At 43.6% G+C, this 23,716-nt stretch overlaps 1 protein-coding gene across 6 annotated transcripts in view; it reads right to left on the reverse strand.

The window, feature by feature from the left end:
- Positions 1 to 5,413: 5,413 nt before the first annotated feature.
- LOC106571893 (protein bicaudal D homolog 2) overlaps positions 5,414 to 23,716 on the reverse strand; it is a 75,724-nt gene continuing 57,421 nt past the window's right edge. For 2 of the 6 annotated variants that reach the window (XM_014145427.3, XM_014145431.3), the window contains 7 exons: positions 23,419 to 23,633; positions 23,043 to 23,289; positions 21,093 to 21,350; positions 20,796 to 20,999; positions 20,089 to 20,613; positions 19,397 to 19,548; positions 5,414 to 11,410 (listed from right to left, as the gene is read on the reverse strand). In XM_014145427.3, the coding sequence (XP_014000902.1) occupies positions 11,047 to 11,410; positions 19,397 to 19,548; positions 20,089 to 20,613; positions 20,796 to 20,999; positions 21,093 to 21,350; positions 23,043 to 23,289; positions 23,419 to 23,633 (1,965 nt within the window). In that variant the 3' untranslated portion in view covers positions 5,414 to 11,046. The remainder of the gene's footprint in view (positions 11,411 to 19,396; positions 19,549 to 20,088; positions 20,614 to 20,795; positions 21,000 to 21,092; positions 21,351 to 23,042; positions 23,290 to 23,418; positions 23,634 to 23,716) is intronic. The other 4 variants (XM_014145430.3, XR_006759223.2, XM_014145432.3 and 1 more) reach the window with 4 other exon arrangements.

Genomic DNA, 23,716 nt, shown 5'->3' on the forward strand with positions numbered 1-23,716 from the left:
AATGGTGAAAAAATGCATGCTGAGGGAAAATAGAGCCACTCTACAAATGATTACTAACCCAAACATAGTGGGGAACAATGAGGGCCTTCTACCCCTTCAGAGAAGGGTTAAGGATTTATAAAATAATTATAATAACAATAATTATTATAATTACATTATTCTTTTCAATGATGTTCTGATTTAATCTCTTCAATTTTGTTGGAAAGGGTTAACGTTGAAGCGAAAGAATATCCAATCAGGATTCTTCTTTTGTGGTCTCTGGGGAGATAAATCTAGCTAGCTAAGTCAGCCATTGGCTAAGCCTTCAGAAGCTAGATAGAAGGTGCTGTTCAACTGTATGAGGGCAACATTTTGGAGTGACAGTGGAATCAACTGGGTGGGACCATTTTAACAAAAAACATATGGAAACTTCTGCCTTCTCAAAAGCCAAAAGGTAACTGCAAAATAGCAAGCATTGTGTGGCTCAGTTGGTAGAGCATGGTGTTTGTGGGTTCGTTTCCCACGGGGGACCAGTACGGAGAAAGAAATGTATGAAATGCATGCATTCACTACTGTAAGTCGCTCTGGATAAGAGCGTCTGCTAAATGACTAAAATGTAAATGTAATTAGTTTTCTGACGGTCTAGCTAGCTGTCTTTTGTTATAGGCTAGTTTGCAGCAGCTGCAGCAGGTGTTATCAAAGAGGATGTTGTTGCCTGTTTGTCATCTTCTCCCTTTTCAAGAATAACTTTCAACAAGAAGTTAAGTTTCAAATTATCATCTGGTGAGTGGAACTGTGTTTTGTATTGCAGCGCCTTTGCTGTTGTTAGCCATCTCGTTGACAATAACTTATGTGTGAAACATTGTTGCATTTAAACTTTAGTGAAATGTTTTTTGCAATGGGAAGCAATTGTTGTCCATTTTTATTAGGAATGCGTAGCCTAATGCTTGTGTTTTTGTATTCTTGTGATTGGGACCTACTGGCTTATGTCCGAGAGAATGGACTGCCTTACCTTTAACATCATTCTGTGTGTGACTGCTGTTTTTCCATCGCCCCTATGCAGTGGTGTTGTGGAGCCTGGAGAAGTGGGTATACTCAAATTTTGCCAAACAAATCCCAAACCGCTTGCCCAGCGAAGGAAAAAGCCAATGAAAAAACCTATGTTTTCTAGGGTTTTATATAGCAAAACAAATACATGTTTCAGATTTGCACTCTCTAAATCACATCTTTTGGAGGTCTGAGGAGTATTGTTGTAATAATCATGTATAATGTATAATTATAACAACATCCTCTGGTCACCTGGGGGCTCCCACAGTCAAAGCCACAGATCAGTGCTAAATAGCACCAGTTTCTGAAAGAGAGAGAGATACACACATTTATTTCCACAGGGCCGGGGGGTGAGACAGGGATGCAGCTTAAGCCCCACCCTCTTCAACATATATCAACGAATTGGCGATGGCACAAGAACAGTCTGCAGCACCCGGCCTCACCCTACTCGAATCGGAAGTCAAATGTCTACTGTTTTCTGATGATCTAATGCTTCTGTCCCCAACCACGGAGGGCCTACAGTAGCACCTAGATCTTCGGCACAGATTCCGTCAGACCTGGGCCCTGACAGTAAATCTCAGTAAGACAAAAATAATGGTGTTCCAAAAAAGGTCCAGTTCCCAGGACCACGAACACAAATTCCATCTAGACACCGTTGCCCTAGAGCACACAAAAAACGATATATACCTCGGCTTAAACATCAGCGCCACAGGTAACTTCCACAAAGATGTGAACGATCTGAGAGACAAGGCAAGAAGGGCCTTCTATGCCATCAAAGGAACACAAAATGTGACATACCAATTTGGATCTGGCTAAAAAATACTTGAATCAGTTATAGAACCCATTGCCCTTTATGGTTGTGAGGTCTGGGATCCGCTCACCAACCAAGAATTCACAAAATGGGACAAAGACTGCATGCAGAATTCTGCAAAAATATTCTCTGTGTACAACGTAAAACACCAAATAATGCATGCAGAGCAGAATTAGGCCGATACCCGCTAATTATCAAAATCCAGAAAAGAGACGTCAAATTCTACAACCACCTAAAAGGAAGCGATTCCCAAACCCGCTATAACAAAGCCATCACCTACAGAGAAATTAACCCGGAGAAGAGCCCCCTAAGCACACTGGTCCTGGGGCTCTGTTCACAAAGACAAACAGACCCCACAGAGGCCCAGGACAGCAACACAATTAGACCCAACCAAATCATGAGAAAACAAAAAGATTTGACACATTGGAAAGAATTTACAAAAAAAACTGAGCAAAAACTGAACTAGAATGCTATTTGGCTCTAAACAGAGAGTATACAGTGGCAGAATACCTGACCACTGTGACTGACCCAAAATTAAGGAAATCTTTGACTATGTACGAACTCGGTGAGTATAGCCTTGCTATTGAGAAAGGCTGCCGAAGGCAGACCTGGCTCTCAAGAGAAGACAGGCTATGTGCACACTGCCCACAAAATGAGGTGGAAACTGAGCTGCACTTCCTAACCTCCTGCCAAATGTATGACCATATTAGAGACACATATTTCCCTCAGATTACACAGACTCACAAAAAATGTAAAAACATATCCAATTTTGATATACTCCCATATCTACTGGGTGAAATACCACAGTGTTCATTCACAGCAGCAATATTTGTGACCTGTTGCCACAAGAAAAGGGCAACCAGTGAAGAACAAACACCATTGTAAAATGAACCTATATTTATGTTATTTTGTCTTTTGTACTTTAACTATTTGTACATCATTACAACACTGTATATATACATAATGACATTTGAAATGTATCTATTCTTTTGGAACTTTTGTGAGTGTAATGTTTACTGTTTTGTATTGTTAACTTCACTTTTGTTTATTATCTATTTCACTTGCTTTGGCAATGTATACATATGTTTCCCATGCCAATAAAGCCCCTTAAATTGAATTGAAATTGAGAGGGAAGAGAGAGATGGCAAGAGATAGTCAGAGGGAGGGAAATGGATAAAGGAGAGAGGATGGGAGGACAGAAAGAAACAGAGTGAAAATGGGGGGAGGGAGTAAGAGAAGCGCAGAGAATTGGAGGAAAAAGAAAGGTAGGCAGAGAGATAAGAGAGATGTGGGGGAAAGGAGGGGAGGTGTGAGTTAGGCCATCCACTTCTTTCACACCAATTTCAAATCACACCTCCTCTGCTGTTATCAAACCACATCACTCATCAAAGAGTGTGAACTGAAAATAAAGTATCCTGGTGAACATTTTGCATGACATGTTTTGTCATGATTTCAATGAGAACAAGGGTAGAGGCACACACCTACAGATTCCAGGGAGATAGATCTCTTTTGGAGTATCCATTTCTCTCATGAGCATAGGGGAGAAGACACATCCCTGTCCAGCCGGACTATATGGAATGTTTGGTGTATGATGAGGATGAGGTCACACAGTTCGTTAGACCTGCTGTGTGTGTGTTTGTGTGAGTTTGTGTGTGTGTGTGTGTGCGAGCGCAGCAGTCAGAGACACACGAGTCAGACATGGTGATGCTGTCTGTTTGGCCGTGTGTGTGTGTGTGTGTGTGTGTGTGTGTGTGTGTGTGTGTGTGTGTGTGTGTGTGTGTGTGTGTGTGTGTTCTGTGCACCACCTGATGCATTCAATGCTCCTTCAGGGTTCTCATGTGTTCAGCTCATCACATGACAGGAATGGCTGAGAAAGAGAGAGGACTCTTTGTGTTAGGTTACGGTTTAGTAGCCCCAAACCACTGACAGCAGCACACTCACAATTGCGTACACACTCACACACACATACAAAACACACTTGTGCACAAACACGTACCCATATCATATCACTCAAAAAAGAGTGAAGAATCTCATTGGATTCAGACAGACACTGGATACCACTGTATTTGTCAGTGTTATGGTGACCCCAATTGGTCAGACAGGATACTGCACCAACCACTGTGAGACGATGCTGCATGCTATTTCAAGTACAATCATACCACCTGAATTTTGAATGGAGCAGTGGGATAGAACATATTCCACTGACCCATATGGCATAATGAACAGGAAATGGGGGAGATTCCATGACGACAAAGCGTCCACTGTGGGGGATAGTGATGTCATAGACTGCCAATGGTGTGACCTCTCACCTTTCTTTCATACAGTATCCTGATTCTGCAAATCGGGACTTTTTTCAGTTGGGGCAGTCTCTGTTATGTAGTGTGGTTGGTAAATGGTACACTGTAGCCTAGTTGTATGTGATTCTTTGTGTATGAATAGTATGTATTATCGTTTTCATGTTTGAGCCCTGCATGCAAACCACTAATTGTCTTGATTAGAGCACTTCTTCCATCACTCAGACATCACACTCACTGTTGGCCATACACACACACACATTGCTTTTCAATGTCACCAGATTTGGGACAGAATTTGTTCTGTACTTGTGGGGTTTCAGAGACCCAAAGCCAGTCATCCTCATCAGCCCCCCTTTACAGAGAGGACTAGAGGAGGAAATCAGTCGTTTAGAGCAGAGCACTGCTTGCAGAACTTTCGCCTCTCTCCCACCATCTCTCGCTGTGATAGATTATTTAAAAACTCAATGAATGGTCCTTTTTTTCCCATTCTACTTCTGTAAGATGGTTATTAATCAAAATTGCACGGTGGTCTAAAAATGCAATTTATAAACTTGGACATTAGAATAAAATAAATCCTTATTTTTGTAGAATGACAGCTTCTGAATGGGACCAATTCTTTTATTACTTGTATTGTTTATCAGTTTCTATATTTTGTATCAATTCTTCTTTTCTGAAAATCAATAGAGCTCTACATATTCTTGCCATATAAAACCGTCCACGTGGTATAAAACTGTTGCATGAGACAAATGGGGCAAGTCTTTATGACTCATGGAAACTGGTCCTAATGGAGCGTGGACAGGAAGTTACTGGGGGTGGAGAGGTCAAGAGTCACCGGGTTTGTTTGTATGTGGGAGTTTTTTCTAATACACAGCAGCAAATTATGGATAAGAGAGAGGGAGGAAAAGGACAGAAAAAGAGAGTAAATGGGAAAAAAAGATCTAGAGAGTTAAAGAGATATAAAGGGGAGAGATATGGAGAACAGAAAAATAAAATGGAAAATAACAGGAAGAATAGAGAAGACAAAGGATGAGGGCAGGGAGAGAGGAAAAAGAGGGGGAGTCAGACAGAAGGTGGGGGTGGAAGAATTTTGTGCATTGTGTGAAATTTGATCATGTCATGGAGTCTTTACAGACAGCTGGGAAGTCCCCCCTCAGTTCTCCCTCATTCTGTTTCCCAGCTGGGGATCTTCTGGGGGGGAGCCTGCAGCATCAGACTGGCTCCACAGTTAACTCTTAATTTACTTACAGTGGGAAAGTTTGGGATGAAAATACACACGGGACACTTTGTCTTTTTAGTCACATTTATTGATTTGAACCAGTATGACTACCTTTACACAGACATAACACCTCTCTATAGGAAAACAAAACCAAACACTTTCATAGGATTAGCTCAGCAGTAATACATTAGACTAAACTCATTTTTTCATCATTTTATTTTTTCACTTTTTCAGCATCTCCAAAGTTATAGGTTTGTTTTCGATTTTCTGTGTAAAGGTTCCCATGACTGAAAAACATGCATATGACAATAAGTTTTAATCAATATGCCACTAATAAAATGCACATTATTGATAAGAATACAGTACTGTATGACAATCCAAATAAATACCAACATACAGATGAAGTCGTTATTTCATATAAAGGTATCAAACTCAATATGGATCAATACTGAAACACAATATGACAATATAAAGTTTGCACGGCTAGTGTATTATCACAATGCTATCGCTTCCAGCAAACAGAAAACTTTTATTTTCCTTGTAAAACAGCATTTAAATTGCACTTTATTTTCTCCGTATTTTTAGCTTCTGAACCGTATTGATAACGTTTTACGCCTCAACAAACAAGCATTGGCTATGATGGCACTATTCAAGCTTGTTGATGCAAAATCTGTTTTCTATTTCCTGAAATCACAACACTTTAATATATGACGTAAAAAAAGATTCAAGAATAAAAAAACAAAAACAAATAAAAGAGAAAATGTGCTCTCTGCACATTTGCCAACAATACTATAGATATTACATTACCTTCACCATACAAAGCTAGAGATCATGTCGATGTTTCCAATAGTACACTGATCTGCACAAACACACAGTGGTGTTTGGAACATTTTGTTCAAAATGAGGCCAAAGGGATTTCTTTTGGTTCCCAAAGTTTGATAATAAAAAAACTACAATTTCTCAACACCCCTGAATTTGCTGTTGGGATCACTGACCTGCAGAATTCAATACAATATCAGTTGAATTGAGCTAATTTCAAAACGATCATCTCACTCCTGCAAAAAGGGCTACTCCTCTTTGCATTTATTGCTGCTCACAAAGTCATTCAACCCAAACTCCTCCCCTAAAAAATGAACAAAGTACTAGTCTACAATTCTCCCTTGAAACAATGAAAGGCACTACTGGTCAGAACGAAGAACAAAACAAACCCAAAGCAAAACCCGGGTAGCGCTTCAGCAGAAAGCCACAGCCCCAAACTACACCTTTCTCACTGATGTACGGCTTGTCTTTCTGATTCTTGATTCTTTTCAAACCTAAACGGTGTACCAAGATTTGGCACGATAAACAAAGAGAGAATTAAACAATTCCAATTTGGAATTTAATCGTTGCACTTGCAGAGAATTATGTGAGCCAGTGATCCCTTATCAGTGTGACACCCCTGGTAAGAAGATGGAAAAAACAAAATCATTTTGTCACTCCATTTTTTCCCCCAAGAACTTCTTACCATTTTATGAGTCAGAGCGTCGTCAAGTTTCTGCGCGTTATCTTTGAACTATTCCTAGGAATAATAAATACATGAAAACCCCAGAATTAGCTCACCCTGGATTTTGTTTAGAACATGGCAGTAGAACATACATAAAAATCAAACCAACAGCATAATAAAGTAATATGATGGCAATAAAAGGGTGGTTATTCAGATGGATCAATTCTCAGACGCACAATACCAATAGATGGACTCTGGTTTGCGGTGAGACTTTAGGAGAGTAAATGGTCTCTGTAGATGGTACAAAGAGACAATATACAGGAGGAAATATATTCCTACTAATATATGTGTATACTTGACTAAATAAGTCACAAACCATAGCACTACAAACCTTTCCTAGGTTAATAATATAAAGTTATATAATCCTATAATAAAAGTGCACAGGTTAAAGAAAACAAAGAAACTAAAACAAGAAAGATAAAACCAGACAAAACAGTTGGTTGATTTACATTGAGAAAAGACAACGGTTCCCCTGGCTTCTCATTGGAGGGATAACTCCGCCAATCACAAACTCTGATCATCATTTCATGAGGAGGGCAGAGTTCACTGTACTTGTGAGCATCGGCAGCAGCGCTGGGAAATGTGAAATACCTGTTCATTCCCATGCATAGGACATAGAGGTCATGCTATATAGCGAGTTAAAGGGCAACCTGGAGGAATATTTGATTTTCATATCAGAGATTTCATTTGATCTTTTTAGTCTTGAAGTGGGTTTCATAATCTTGGCCTATAGGGCTATCTGTTTTCTGCACAATGAATGTGACGTCGGCATTGTGAGAGGATCCTGTGTTGGAGGATCCTCATCCAGGCAGAATTAAATTACTGCAAAACGGAGAAACAAAGAAATCATAAAAATGTGCATTATTGGTACATTAGAGAGATGTTAACTTGCTCAGAAATAATTTCATTCCAATCAAAAACACGAAATAAGGAAGAGTAAAAAAATGTACACCGAAGCCCCAGTTAGTTACAGTAGCTACTAACTACCGGTTGGTGCAAACTGGGTTAGTTGTCCTGAAGCAGACTGTCATATCAACATTGTGTCAATATGTTTCAGAGGAGCCGATATAAAAAAGCACTACTGCATGAGGAAGACCAGTGAGTGCAAGAAGCTGATGACTTCACAAGTACCATGACCTTTGACACCTCCAAAACACATGATGAGCCCCAAGAGTTTAAACCACACCCCAGAACCAGGTCAGTTATAGGAGGGGCTTTCCTTAATGGCATGCAGGTTAATGAGAATGGGTGGGTGTTTTTTTTAGCATGCAGGCATTCAACCAATCAGGAATCAGACGAAGAGCGTGTGAGAGAACTCAAAGGTGAAGTGGGCGGAGCCTAAAGGCAGAGGTAGGAGGAGCTTATTCTGGTGGCATTCTATTGATGACACCAGATAAACAGACATTGATTTCAAACTAAACCAAGAGAACTAGGGAGGGTCTCTCTAGCCACAATCACATCCTGGATTATTAAATATATAGATTATTCAGTGAATCTATAGAGCCTACACAAGGGAACAGGGTTAGAGGGTCAACTAATTTGAATCAATGTCCACTGGTAAAATACCACACTTAGAGACAAAGTAGTCAAACAAAAACCTCATGTAAATAAATATTTGTCATTTTAGAGCATCTCCCTCAGAAAACCCTGGAACTCATTTCCCCAAACACAGTATCAAAATCATGTTCAGAATCGGCTGAGAGAGCTCGTCTTTCTCAGCTCTCCAGCCGTAGGTGCTTTTAAACACCAGTATTACTTCTCTCTCCTCTACTACTCTCTACACCCAGCGCAAACTGATACAAAGTGTGAATCTATCACTGTCGCTTAAGTGGAACAAGAACAGAATAGTGATTTTCCCTCCCGTGGAGGTTTTTCTCTGATGTGAGCGATAGCCTTGTCTCCATACTGTGTGGTGTGACTAAAGGCCTTGTAGGGCAGCGCAGCACATACTCAACTCAAGCAGGGTTGAGGATGTACCTCGTTCTGAGGAACCAAAGCTCTCCCTCTCTATATCCGAGAGAGGTGGCCTAGGAGTATCCTAGAAGATTAGAACCTGATTACGATCGTATTATTAAGAATATATAGTTTTATATAGGTTACTGGTAGAAAAAGCATAATTGAATTAATCTTCAAGAATCTCTTCGCGTCAACCCTGCTTTTAGCATCATAAAGCTAACAACGTGTATGCATTACATGGATTTATCTAACACAAGCCCCACATCAGTTTTTTAATCTGCCTGGCGCTAGATTGCAAGGGTTAAAGCTTTTTTTGGGACAATAAAGACAGTACATTGGTTGTCCTCTCACATCCACACAGCATCTCAGAAATGAATCTATTTGCAATATTTGGAGAAAACAACATACACACAAGGGTCTTTCAACTCAGTGTCGGAGCTGAGATTACACACACACACACACACACACACACACACACACACACACACACACACACACACACACACACACACACACACACACACACACACACACACACACACACACACACACACACACACAGGCAGGGTTCCAGAACACACGTGCGCAAGGACGTTACCTGACAATATTCAGGGTTTTTCCCCACAATCCCCCTCTCTACTTAAAAGGAGAGTGGCGTTGCAGGGCGAGCAAGCTGCTGACAATCTAAAAGAGAGAGGGGTTGTCATGACAACAAAGCGACGAACCACAGGTTAGAGACATGAGTAGGACAGGGTTTTCAGCCACATAACCACACATAGTTCATTTGAGAGCTCAAAAGGGCCTCCCAAAAGAGAAAGAGAGAAGCAACAGGGAGAGAGAGGAAGAGAGATCAGCATTAGGCTGACAGATACAAAGACAGGGCTTTACATCGATAGATAGAAAGATAGATGTAGCTAATTTCAAGTGTTTGTGTCGACAGGCACTTTGCCGAGGGATATTGGTCGGTTTTGTTTGTAGAATTATGATCCAGATCTGGGTGCCATTGATTTTTGTGCTCTTTTAGGATCTTTTCTGTTATTACAAAAATCACCATCAATCAAAACTATATTGTATCTGTTCACAGTTATTTGATCATTTTCTTTCGTTCTTAAGTAATATGGCTCTGCGAGAATCCACCAATATGACATATACTGGGTCACATGGAATAGCCCTGTTTGTTTCTGCAGACGTTAAATAACTGCTCTGGTTCAAATGTAGAGCCCTGTAGCACATGTGCATGTGCTGCGACACACCTGTTTACAGAGAAAAACGGCTATAAAGCTCAGTAGCATTTTCAGCTGCAAAGCCATGCGATTGGACTGCCTGACTCTGCCGCGTTGGTGTACAGCTTAAAGGATCTTGAAATTAAACCCCTGTGGTCTTAGGTGCTCCTTTACCGCCCACCTCCGACATCATTAATTATCAGCCAACCCGCTTTGAGAATTTTGAATTTCAGTTAGAAAATCCAGCAAATCACACTGGGCTCCCTAGCAACAGCACGGGGAGTTTGCATATTGTTTTGTTTAATTTGTTTATGTAAACATTAATGAGCAACCTGATTGGTCAGTGGGTTGCTGGGGCTGGCTCAGTCCTGGGGGGCCAGGAGAGAAAGGGGAAGAGGAGCGGGGGCTTTATCAAAGGAGCACCAACGCCAACAGGCAAGCAAAACGAGGAGAGGACGTCAACTTCTGTCACATGACCCTAAAAGTGACACCCTCTTCACAAGTCCCCACCCCCCAAATGCATTATGGTTACCAGGCAATATACTCAGGGGGGTCAGAACACACTAAGCACAAAAGCTGCCACCTTTTACATCATCAAGTACAGCACCATGACGGCAGAAAGAAGAGACACCCCATAATATCCACAGAAGCCCAACGGCGGCCGGTTGAGGCCATATCCACATGCCATACATTATGTCTACTACAATCCCACTTCTAGGGCACACTGTACTGTACGGTACAGTACATACACATCTGCATTCCCCTAAGCGTTTACACTAGCAGGCGTGAGTGGCCTTACGTGGCCATAGGCATAAGTATGTACTATAGTTTAGACATACACCAGGCGCTATGAGGCTGCAGGCTGAGCAGGCAGGGAGCTAAGCGAGCGTAGTAGTGCTCTTTAACACTAAATCAGGGGAGGACCTCGGGCTCCTCCCCTCTGTACACAGCAGTCCCATGCTGACAATGCAGCCGCTTCAGTCGCAGTAGATCTTGTACTTCTCGCTGCAGAAGACCACTGGGCCTCCCAGGATGCCGTTGGGCATGATGTTGGGCTCACTGGGGCGACCGATGCCGGCGCAGGTGAGCCCGTGACTTACGTGGGGGTTGTTGGCGGTGTTGGTCTGGCCATTGGTGGTCCTGCCGTTGGTGGTCCTGCCTTTAGGTTTGCCCCCGCGGCGGGTCTGCTCGGTGTCAAACTCCAGGTCCTCCAAGCGCTGGGTCAGGGCTAGCTTCTGCTGGATGGCCATACGGAGGAGGGAGTTCAGGGTCTTCTTCTCATCCTCTGCCGCAGACAGCTGTCTCTGCATCTCATCCAGCTGAGTCACATACTCGTCACAGCTACAGTAGAAGGAGGGAGAGAGAGAGAGAGAGAGAGGGATGGAGGGAGAGAGATCACATTAGAATAAGGCATTTGTCTCCAACGTCAGTGAGATTCCAGTCCTTAAACATTTACTGCATTTTCACTAGCCATCCAATAGGTGGCAGTAGAAACCTCCAGTGTTAACAGTCAAAGGCACAGTGATCTGACAGTGACTGTGGTCTGTATGGATCACTACCATTGGTAATGGTCTGGATCTCCAATCTGACTGTTCATATTGTCTGTGGCTATTTCAGATGGATTTCACTGACCTTCAAGCCCACTGAAAATCAATGCAAGAAAAAAGGCTTAACCTACATTCGTCTTGACCTTTGACGTACTTCTCCAGTGCCCGTCTTCTCCACCAGATAAAGCCCTTGAGGTGTCTACCAGAGCCTTGCCATCCGGCAGTCTACCATTTCTTCAGACTATCTCTCCATCTCCCCAGCACCACTCTCTTCTCCCTGGAAACCTCTCTGTCCTAAACTTTTTTGTGCTGAGCGATAAGTGCTTTTTGGAGGTCAGTTCGGTTTCGGTTCGATTATGAAAAAATAATCATGGTTTTCGATTTCGGTTTTGATACTTTTTTTAAACATGAAATGCACTATGCATTATGTGGGTTGAATGCTGTAACAATACAGAATAAAACAACTAATATAAGTCACATGATGGTTGTGAATGCCCATTACTGCTTATCACATATTAACCATAATTTATTGACATTACGTCACATTAATAAAAATGTTAAGCTGTTGTGTATATTACATTTGTTTTATTTCAAGTCATCACCTCATCTCTATAGAGCTGTTTCCTGACAAAATAGAGCTGCTTCTGACAAAATCCCAATTTTGTAGTTTTTCAATGTAAATATGGCATACTTTTATGACTGCTGAACACTATCAATCACTTAAACCAGTGGTTCCCAAACTTTAAAGGAACTTACTCTTTGTTGTAATAGTAGAATGCACAAGGTGACATTACTAAATTGGGTAGTGCATCATCAGTTCCTCATCATGAGTCATGTTAGTCATTGCATACCTTAGAGAGCTATTTATAACTTGTCAGAAATGTCCAGATCAACTATCCCATGTTAGCTAATGTTTTTTAGCTAGTTCTTTTTGCCCATAGACTTTGTCGTAATGTTCGAGTCACTAAAATATGATATGAATAAACATTAGACATGGCAAAATGTATTGAATTGCAAGAACATTTGCTTTAAAACTGCAACATTTCTCTGCACCTTACGACAAACTGTGTAGAATTGCAGGAAATATGTTTTAAATCCAAATAATTGAAAGATGTAGGTGAAAAAATAACAAAAAGGTTGGTTAATGCTCAGCACTATAAACATCCTATTCAAGTAAGAACAGTAGGAACTCATTTCACCCCCACAAGACTCACTTAAGACCTCATCTGTATTGCACTGGGGCAGTAGAAAATGTTGAGATGTATTTACTATTCACTAAAAGCCCAGCTACGCATGATTCACTTTGTACTGCTAATATCCAAACACAGTATGCATATATACGCAGAGTTTAATGGCTGAACATATATCCCATTTGAATGTATCCCGGGGTTGGGGTTTATGTGGGCTGTGTTGATGTTGACTATAACCCCTATTGGTGTAATTAACATTCATGAACAGCGAGGCTGAGGGCTGAGGTTGAAAGCAGCTCTACCCGGACGTCTGTCTGCATGACAATATGAGGAGTCTGAGCACAGAGTAAGTTAATAATAGATCACACACAAAGGAGGAAAGCTTTAACCCAACTCCAAGATCCCCCCCCTGCGTCACTTTAGGAGTGGGCTAAGGGAGAGAGCAAACAAGAGAGGTGCAAAGAAATGTATGGAAGAAATACTCACCAAACTGAGATTTTCCTTCCTCTCACTATCACTCAAACAACTCTCTCCACTCTTTCTCTAGCATCAGTGTAATATAACATCAAATATCAATTCTGCCTCTCACGTTAGTGTGAAATAGCACAAGATATTAACTCTCCTGTCATCTCTCTCTCTCCATCTCTCCACGCAGATCCAAAAAACTAGGTCATGCTGCCTGGAATGTAGAGGCAGGGGTTCATATCACTGTCCACCTGCTACACCCTTCCTCTTTCATTATTAATCATTCTGCCCTTCACTCTCTCTACCTCTCTTTCCTTTCTCTGCACCTTCATATTACATCTCTCTGTCATCCTCCCTCCATCCTTCATTTATATCTCCATCATCCTTCCTCCACCCTCCTCTCTTAATGTCCTCTTCTCTGTCTGCCTCTCTCTAGCCTTTTTTCAAACTCATCTACTCTCGGTACCTGCAGTCACTCCACCCCCCCCCACCTGTCTCCATCCTGCTGACACAGCGATCTGAGATGACATTCCCCAGTGATAATGGTAGCCACACCTCTGCAGAGATCTGTGCAGTACACCACCTTGCCTTCCAGCTGTCATTCAGCATAACCCACATTGGAATGAAATTCCTGGCATCTCAGAACACTCCTTCAGTCCTACCTGCAGGACAAGAACAGTCTATATAAGGGCAATTATAGGTTACTCTGAATCTAAATGTGGGACAAAAACACTCCCTGTTCTATCTGGTGGATTGAAATGTTTCCTCTACACTTCCAAGTGTCAATTACAATCTACAATGAGTGGAAAAGACATTAGGAACACCTTCCTAATATTGAGTTGCACCCCCTTTTGCCCTCAGAACAGCCTCAATTCATCAGGGCATGGACTTTACAAGGAGTCGAAAGTTGAACTGATGTCTGTGCCCAGTGCGTCTTCTCATACGTCACATAGGCTCGTTGAAGAGTTGTGTTATTGCACATGGGCGCTCCCCATGATGTATACATCCTCTCCCCCACATACACAAACACAAACCCAGCCCCCCCTCGTGGGCGTGCAGTCGGACTCCCACTGGGGGACACACCCAGACAAAGGGGATCAGTGCAGCTTCATTTGACCCAGTGTGAGATGGCGAATGGGGGGGGTTCCCAGGGGTCGCAGTGCCCTTTAAGATGGACCAGCCATGCTGGGTGGAGGGTGAAAGAGGGCGTGGGTTTTCCCGGGAAAAAATATGGGCTTCCATTCTAGGGATGAAGGGATACAATGGGGCCCTTCTTGGCCTGATAGAGAGGGACTGGAGGGCCACAATGGCCCTGGGTGGCGGCTGGCCCTTTGTAGAAGAACAGTCTCCACATTCAGAGTAGTGTGGAACAGAGGCTCCATGTCTCAGATGATCTACAGTAGCCACGGGTCACGAGACACATACAGGCTTACTGCACACACATGCTCTCAGAGTATAACGTGCACAGCATACACTCATATCCACACCCACGCACTGCATGAAACACGATGAAACGTTCATAGGGAAGGGTATGGACTACACTGACAGGCACATACCACAGGAGGTTGGTGGCATCTTAATTGGGGAGGACGGGCACGTGGTAATGGCTGGAGCGGAATAAGTGGAAAGGTTATTATGAGCCGTCCTGCCCTCAGCAGACTCCTGTGTAGAAACACAGCACTACAGCACATTTGTTTGTCACATGGAGTGTGAACACAGACACACACTCGCCTCAGCTGTTCTCTGGCTATGTGGGAACAGCATTGGTCATTGTGGAGGAGGTTGAGTGAGAGGATTTAGGAGGGAGGAGAGGGGAGATAAAGAAGGAATAAAATAACCAACAATGAAAGTAAGAACAAAATGGGAATCAGAGAAACACAAAGAGATAGAATGAGAGTGTGTGCCTGTTCAATTTGACTGGGGGAAGGCTGTTTGATTCGTTGCATGTATAGTGCCTAGAGCCTGCTAAGAGCAGGCATGTTCAGGCAGTGCTTAATTGGAGTCCAATCCTGCACCTCTCCATTTTCAACTGTTTTGGTGCGGAATCTATTTGGCCGGATCCGGTAACTTTCGTGGCATGATTTTTTCCTTCTCACTTTTTTAAATGTAAAAATGATAATAAAAGCGATCAACGTTCATATGAGTTGCCTCTTCGTTAATTGTCCTGCCCCCACAAAAAAACGTAATGTGAAAAAGTTGATTTTAAGTCCTGGCCTAATATTTGTATGTTTGAGACCAACGGGTGGCCGTGGCTGTGTGAGCACGACTGTATCTCTCACATAACTAGAATGAGATTAACTTTCTACGATCTCTCTCCCGCTCTGCTCTGATAAACATGAGCCTGTAACTCTCCAGCGGTGCACTTCATCATTTATTTCCTTATAGAATCATACCCGCGCAAAGGGTTCTGGTGGAACTGCAGCACCCATGATAAATTGAAATACATTTGCCAAAGTTATAGAATTACTACTGTCTGTTCAGAAAATGTTTTAATCACTCAGAATAGCCTACTACACAATGATAAGGCCTATAATTTAGCCACAGAGGATCAATAGCTTTTTTTTTTTTTTATTGCCTGGCTGTGGATTGTAGTCCAATAACAACGAATAGCCTACAGTCGGGAACCCACTACAAATCTGTCAGTGAATAAACAGCATGCAGAAAAAACAGGCCTTACGCAACATTTAAAAAACAATCGAGGGAAAAAAAAGGTTGGAAAGCGAATGGCTCCTGCTGAAAAGAGAAGACGCAAAATATTTGATCAACTTCCAAATATTGTTTTACAAAGTAAAACGAGAGAGAGAGAGGCTTTTGGCACGAGCGCATCGGCCATCACCAACGAGTGAGCTGCGCATCATTGGGTGAGTCAGTGAAACTGGAAAGCATTTAAGGACTACAGCTCAGAACTCCCCCACACCCCTCTCTCTTGCTCACTTCTTTTTCCCGGCACCTCCCAATTTCCAAATGAAGCACTGGTCTTAAGAATGTAAGAGACTGGGTCTTACTGTAAACTAAATAACACAGTCCACAGCTGGAGTACAACACACATACACAAGATGGAGATGTACAAACTGACACAGAATACACATATTAGGAGCTTGCATTATACAAAAGAGTCACACAGAGATTTGCACATTCAATCAGTCCCACTCCATTCACTCTAACTCTCTCACTCTGAGGCCACACACTCGAAACTAAGGCAGTCCACTGAAAATCTCAGGAATCCCCAAATCTACATTTAAGTCGACAGAGTATGTCAAAGATGGAATAACCATGAGAAAGACTCAAATTAGCCCCTGTCGAGAAGCTTAAATGAAAGACTCCCTCTCTCTCTGTAGGGTAGAGGGCCTTGTGTTTTGCTGTGAGGATGGATGAGGGGAGCGAGGGAAGAAACAGGGGGAGTGTGGGAAACGTGGGTCAATCACATCCCTCTGCCTCTTAAAGCCTTTCAAAGAGGCCTCCCCCCTCCTTCCCCACCATCATTCTATAGGCCAAAATTAGCATACCAATACGTACAGGTTCCAGAAGGACCTGAATGAACACCACTACGAATACCCAGGCTGTACACTGCCCAGAACATACTGAGGCTGCATCCAAAATGGATCCCTATTCCCTATAGTGCAGTATATAGGGTAGGGTTGTCACGATAACAGTATTGCGATACTCAGCGGTATCGTGGCAAGGAAACAAAACATGAAGTGGATTTCCTATAGCACAAAACTTTACATACAGTAGGTTTTTTAAAGGACCAAAGAGTTTAGTCTGCTTTGTGCTTTTTGCCATTGTAGTATCGCAATACTGGTCTCGTGACAACCATAATATAGGGGGTAGCAAAAACAGAACATGAATTATATCTAAGGCACATAGAAATCACCACACAAGGTAAAGACTGAGGGATTTCCTGTGGCCCCCTGAGCAGAGTTGAGCTATGTTTTGTTTTGTTTTGTTATGTTGTGTTAAGAGCATCTTCAGTCTCTTACGACAGCAAAGAGGGACAAGGGAAAGGCACATTTAACATGCGTGCCTCTCTGGCGCTGCCATTTTCCTCTGTATCATATCTACCACCCTCGCTCTGCTGCTAATAGCCAGTACCTCTTAAAGAACACTTGGTTTGAAACCCTGATTGGTCAGTGAAAGTTATTCTAAGCAGAATGCCAGTTATTTTCAAAATGGCTTCCTCTGAGGTGCTCAGTGAGAGCTGATTTCCTCTCATGTCTTCAGAGGGATGGCTTAACACCCGCATCAACAGACCATCTGGCCCTGCACTGCACCAAATCGTTATGACAACAGAAACACACCCATATTTGCAGAGGAAGACAGTTTTCTCCGCCGTGTTAATCGATAAGCTACTACAGTTACATAGAATTTCTCAATAAGACCAGCTAATGGACTGGGAGTGCAGATATACCGTAGCATTACTCCACTGTAAATATGAGGGGTGCCGAGTGCACACTCTCTATGGATAGTGCAGCCCTCCCTTCTCTCCTGCCCTCTCCTTCTCCTTTCTGCACAGCTTGATATGAACTTTGCTGTAAGTGGAGGAGTCTTAAAGACAGAGAGAGACTGCCTCACTGCCATCTGGTTCAGGGAGGGTTTGCAGGAGAAGGGAGGACGAACTGAGCTCCACATCAAAACAACAGAGCAAACAAAGTACCACAAGAATGTGCAGTGGGCTACATGCTTGTATATAGTGTACACACATTGCACACACACTCATAGTCATTGTCACACTCCCACCAACATAGACCCCCAGCAGAAACACACACTCCTTCAGGAGGAAGAAGTACAGTGAGACTATGGTGAAACTAGAGTACATTGTATCTGAGGTAGTTATCCGGACCAGGTCGAGGTAGGGATTATAAGGGGAACCTTTGGCCTGCTTCTTATGGGAATCAGCAGGTTTAGCCAGCAAGGGGTTAACGTAGCCCCTCCATCTGATAAGCAGTCACTGGTCATAAAACACTGCTTCTCCAGCATAGTAATTATTACAGATTAGAGATGTGTCCGTCGTATGGCCATCCTCCACTGGCCCAGATTCACAAAGAAAAACAACACTCCTATTAAACCTGTCGGTTATTAAAAGCATGCTATGTTCACGTCGTTAGCATATGGTAAATATGGCTTACCATGTGGTATTAAACACAGATTTACCTTGTGGTTGTCGCGAGTGTGGTCTTAGGATGGTGTGTCTGTGGTGTTACTGCTAGGTTAACATAGCAAAAGTGGTCAGATGGACACTGGGACTTCTAGGTGTTTTGGTCAATAAATCTTTCCATTTAATTTCAATGGCGACAGCGTTTTAGTAGGCTACATACATATGTATGTAAACAATATAAACTGTATGTAAACATATTGTAATGATATTGTTTTTTTATGCAGTGCTTTTCTTTTGGTATGATGGGTTTATTTCTGTAGATAAGCTAGGTAGGTATAGTACTTGTCTTGTAGTGTGGCAAACAAAGCATAAAGGAACGAGAGAGCCTAATCTCATATGCACAGATTAATCTGTTATAGTATATAGACGGAGCACGTGTCAAGGCGTGTTCTTGGATCATGGGTGACTGACTACTCTCTTACTGTGTGGCTAAGGTATGTGATAACATGTTAAAATGTGTGTTCTAAACTAGGAGTCTAATAGTGTGTTCCTAATAGGGCTGGGGACCTCACGATACGATACTTAGGTGCCGATGTGCTATGTATTGTGATTCTCATGATTCTATATGTATTGCGATTCGATACTGCGATTTTATTGCGATTTGGTGTTCCAAACATATTGCTCACTATATGTCTGTTTCAGAGAGACGAGAGAGCATGAGAAAATGAGTTTTGATCAGTCAGGGAAATAAAAGTTCTAAAAACATGTTGGCTCACTATTTAAAAAGGAGACGGAGAACAAGGATGAAAAATACTGGAGTTTTGGCGCAGGTACAGTTGACTAGCGCAAGCTTATGCTACCTACAGTACCAAAAACAACTTCTTTTTTTAAATAGATTTTTTTTACAAATCGATTCTTGGGAGTCAAATATTGATATAATATTGCGATACGTAACTGTAGAGATTTTTTTCTCCCATCACTAGTTCCTAACTTGTTTTAAACAGGGCGCGTGACAATGTACTCCTCTTACCGTGTGGCGAACATAGCTCGGAGTGAGGAGAAGGTAGCGGCGTCCTCCTTCAGGGCCTTCAGCTCATTCCTCAGTTTCATCATGGTCTCCGTCACCATGGCCTTCTCGTTCTCATACTTACTCTTCAGATTGGCCAGCGCCACCTCAGCCGTCTGTAGGGGGGACACAACACAACAACGGTCAGACCAACGAAAATGGGTCATTTTGAGTCTTTTTCCTGCAGCTTTATGTCATTAGAGTCTGTTTTAGTGCGTGACCTTTGAAGGTTCAGTGGGGAGCAGTTCGGTGGGGAGCTGGCTGGATTTAAAGACTACAGGTGTGTTTCTTTATGAGAGGCTTTTATCTGAGAGTCAGATTCAGGAGCTGAGGAACACACACCCTCTTCAAAGATCTGACAGCAACTGGACACACAAACATTAGGGTTCTGGGCTGTTAGAGAGTGTCTGCTTTAGTAAGCTATCATCTTTTTTTAACTCTATCACGTAGACACACACAGAAACAGACACAAGCACACAGACACACACAAACACTCACAGCCACCAGCTGTCTCTCCATGTTGTTTTGTTATGAATCTTGGCTGCAGTGCATTTGCTACGACAGCTGAAGAGGCTTTAGACAGCCACCTCCCTGCCTCAGTCTCCCGACTGATTCTTAGGGGAGGGAAATACAAACATGGAGGTTCAGTATCTGACCTGTTTGTTGGCTTTGAGCACGGTCCTCAGTGTAGCGATCTGCTCCCTCTTGGTGCTGAGCAGGGACTTGAGTTTGAGGATCTCCTCCATGCAGGCCTCCTTGTCCTTATCAGCCACGGCGCCAAGCTCCAGAGACGCCACCCTCTGACGGGACAGCTCTGTGGTGCGGTCCACCGCCAGCTGCAGGTGCTTGATCTGGTCCCGGATGATGGCCACCAGGTTGTACACGTTCATTGGCTCCCGGGGCGAGGGGGAAGAGGAGACAGGGGACGAGGCGCTGTCGGCAGCATCGGGGACGGGGAACAGGCCCTTGGTGAGCAGGATGGGGGAGCGGCGGCCGCGACCTTCGGGACTCGTGCGCCCGCCCTTGCCTTCCTTGTAGAAGTCGAGCATGATGCGGTTGGGAGTTTCGTTGTTGCACATGCACACGTGGTTGTAGAGGGTGGCCAGCTCCTCGCTGAAGGTGACCAGCTCGTCCTGCGCCACGTTCAGGCTGCCCTGGGACTCGCCCGCCACGTCACTCACCTTTACAGATAGAAAGAGAGAAACTTTGTCAATTAATACAATTTCATTGAAGAGAGAAATCCTACACGGAGAAAAGTGAAAAGAATCGACTACAGATAACCATTCATCAATATAACACCACAAAAAAAACATGAACTAGCCTAAGATATTAGGGGCACTGTATCATGGAGGGTGTTTCTCACCTTGCGCAGCTCCTTCACCAGGATGGCCTTCTCCTCTCTCTCCACACGGCTGGTCTTCTCCAGGGAGGACAGCTTCTCTCCCAGGGCCGTGACATCAGTCTCCAGACGGCCTCGCTCCTCCTCGTAGCGTGACTGACAGGACTGGTACTCTGCCTTCAGGGTCTTCAACTCCTCCTTTAGCTCACCTGCCTCCGACACTGCAACCTGAGACAACCAGAGGCAGAGTTAGGAATAGCCAGAGTTTTAGGAATACAGTAGCTTCAACATCTGTGTATGTGTGTATACATGTTCCGTTACCTTGTACTTGCACTCCAGGATCTCGGGTCCGTTGATGTCCACCTCGTAGTAGTCTCCATCGTCGTTACTGTCGCGCTCCTTCTCGTTGTCCAGGGCTGACTGGCGCTCCTTGCTGGCCTGGAGCCTCCGGATGGCATTGAGGTTCTCGCTGAGGCGGCTGACCTTCTCCTGGTGCTCCTCTAGGGCCCCGTGGGCCTGCTCCAGCTGCTTCTGAGAGTCCTGCAGCGTGGACATCAGAGACACCTTCTCACGCTCCATCTAGACAAGGGGAGACGGCGCATAAGACAGATGTATTCATTTGGTAAGTTAAGTAATGTTACAAGTGTCCAGACAGAAAAAAGACTGACAGAAATTATAGACAGATGACCATTTAGGCATAATTATGCAGGTTTAATCTTCCCATTTCATTGTGTTTGGCTATCCCTCTTCTTCTCTACCCAATGCATATGATTGTCCTAAAGGATGACAAAGGTGGCTGTTTTTCCAAATAACATCTCTGGACGTTTTAGGGGCTAACTGAGGTGGCTGCAGTATAACATCTCTGGAGGTTTTCGGGGCTAACTGAGGGGGCTGCAGTATGTTACCAAAGGCAGTGTGTCTCTGTGCCCAACCAACCACAGCATTAGAGGGCAAGGAGAGAACTGCCAATTCAGAGCCTAGGTGACCTTGGAGAAGTCTGGACTGGGTTCAATTCTTTGTTGGCAGAGGGACCAGGGTCCACTTACACACATAAGTGCTCACACAGAGCAGTGCAGGCCTCAGCAGCACAGAGCTATTTTAAGAGGCTCGGTGTGTGCCAATAATTAGTATCACATTCCTGTTTACATTAATCTATTATTCAGCTGTGATGAATGAGTGATCAATGACAGGACTTAAAAAGAGAACATGGTTTAATTAATATCTATTTAGAATACTAGCCAAGATAGGTATAGGAAGGTACTTTTAGCTCTCAGCATACTGTATCTTTAAGCACAGTATATAAAAACATAATTATGTGATGATATTGACACTAAGAATACCACTTGACATAACCCACCCCCCCTTCTCCACCTAATCTGTCCCCCTCCCTAATTCTCGTTGATGACCTTGACAAACTTGTTGGTAATGCCAAGCCATTTTGGATCTGATTGCACAGTGGGGGTATGGATTCTACTGCAACTGAGGAGTAGGGTGACCTGCTGCGAGCGATTATTCAGTCTGTGATCGATAGGACGAGGAGAAAGGGAAGAGCATTGGAGCAGCTGAATTACTGAGTAAAAAGGTTTGGGTTTCCCTGTTGCAATTCCCGCCAGTGATCTGTGGAATGGACTGCCAATGGAGAAAAGATCCAGAGGGCTGGTGTACACTATTTTGGCTTAATGCTGAACACTAACACCTGCTGCTGCCCACGAGATTCAGTACCAAAGGACCAGAACAGGTTAAATGTCACGGTACTTAAACTAAAGCAATACTATGGTAACATCTAGGCAACCCTGGGACAACATTAAAACATAATTGTGTTTGGGGTAGGAAGACCCAGGTCCTAAGGTCTTTAGTCTTTTCACCCACAGGTATCCAATCAGTACACACACTGGTAACCATGGAGACAGTTGAGGCGTTCTGATGTTCTGACAGATGGCCTAACACTGTGATGGGTGTGTGTATGTGTGTGTGTGACATCCTGGGGGTGTGTCCTACAGGATTTGCTCCCCCTAACAGGATTCAGAGGCGTGCAGCCTGGCCAAAAGAACCACTGGACCCACGTGGCTATCAAAGTTAGTTTTGAACATTATTTGAGTATCAATGTGTATTGTATATTTCAAACCTTGGTGTCATTCATATCATACACCGTGTAAACAGAGTCACTGAATGAATGACCTACTATGGTTAAAGCTGCAGCAGCTGGATATACCTCACTGTTAACCCTATCATACTCAATGAATGAACGGTTTGTAGGGTGTAGCTACATACCTGCAGCAGCTGCTGTTTGAGTTTCTGGATCTCAGAGATGTTCAGTTCACTCAGCAGGTCATCTACCAGGCTGGGGACGGGACGGAACAGGTCACCCTTCTTGTGCGCAAACGCACGGTTGTCCTCAGCAATGGCGTTGGCCAGCTTGCTGAAGCCGTTCTCGTAACCATGGAGAGCTTCGTCGTTGTTGGGTTCCGTGGCAGCGTCATCGCTGAACTTGAGTCCATCCAGAGAGATGCTGAGGGGACTGGTGAGAGGGAGAGTACCAGAACATGAAAACATGAAGTTCACTGTTATTCTCATAACAGTTCATACTATATTATTTTGTCTAAGGCTTTGGTGGATGCATGAGGTGTGACTTTGATTGTGTGTGTACCTGTGGTACATAGAGTCTCCTATGCTCATGTAGTGGGAGAGCTCTTTCCTCAGGGCGGCCTTGTGCTCGCGCTCAGTCTTGATGGTCTCCAGCGCTTCCCCTAGCTGTCGCTCTGCAATCTCCTTCAGGCGGATGGCGTCCTCCAATTGGCTGTTCAGGAACTGGGTATCCTCCTCCAGACGACGAATCTCGTGCTTCAGACCCTCAAACTCCACCTGTAGGGGCGGGACAGACAAGAATGTGTCAAAGCAGAAGGGCGGGGGCTTATATGAGAGAAATGCAAATAGGATGCCATACT

This window comes from Salmo salar, chromosome 15 (genome assembly GCF_965601325.2).
Source record: "Salmo salar chromosome 15, fSalSal1, whole genome shotgun sequence".
NCBI classification, from domain to species: Eukaryota; Metazoa; Chordata; class Actinopteri; order Salmoniformes; family Salmonidae; genus Salmo; species Salmo salar.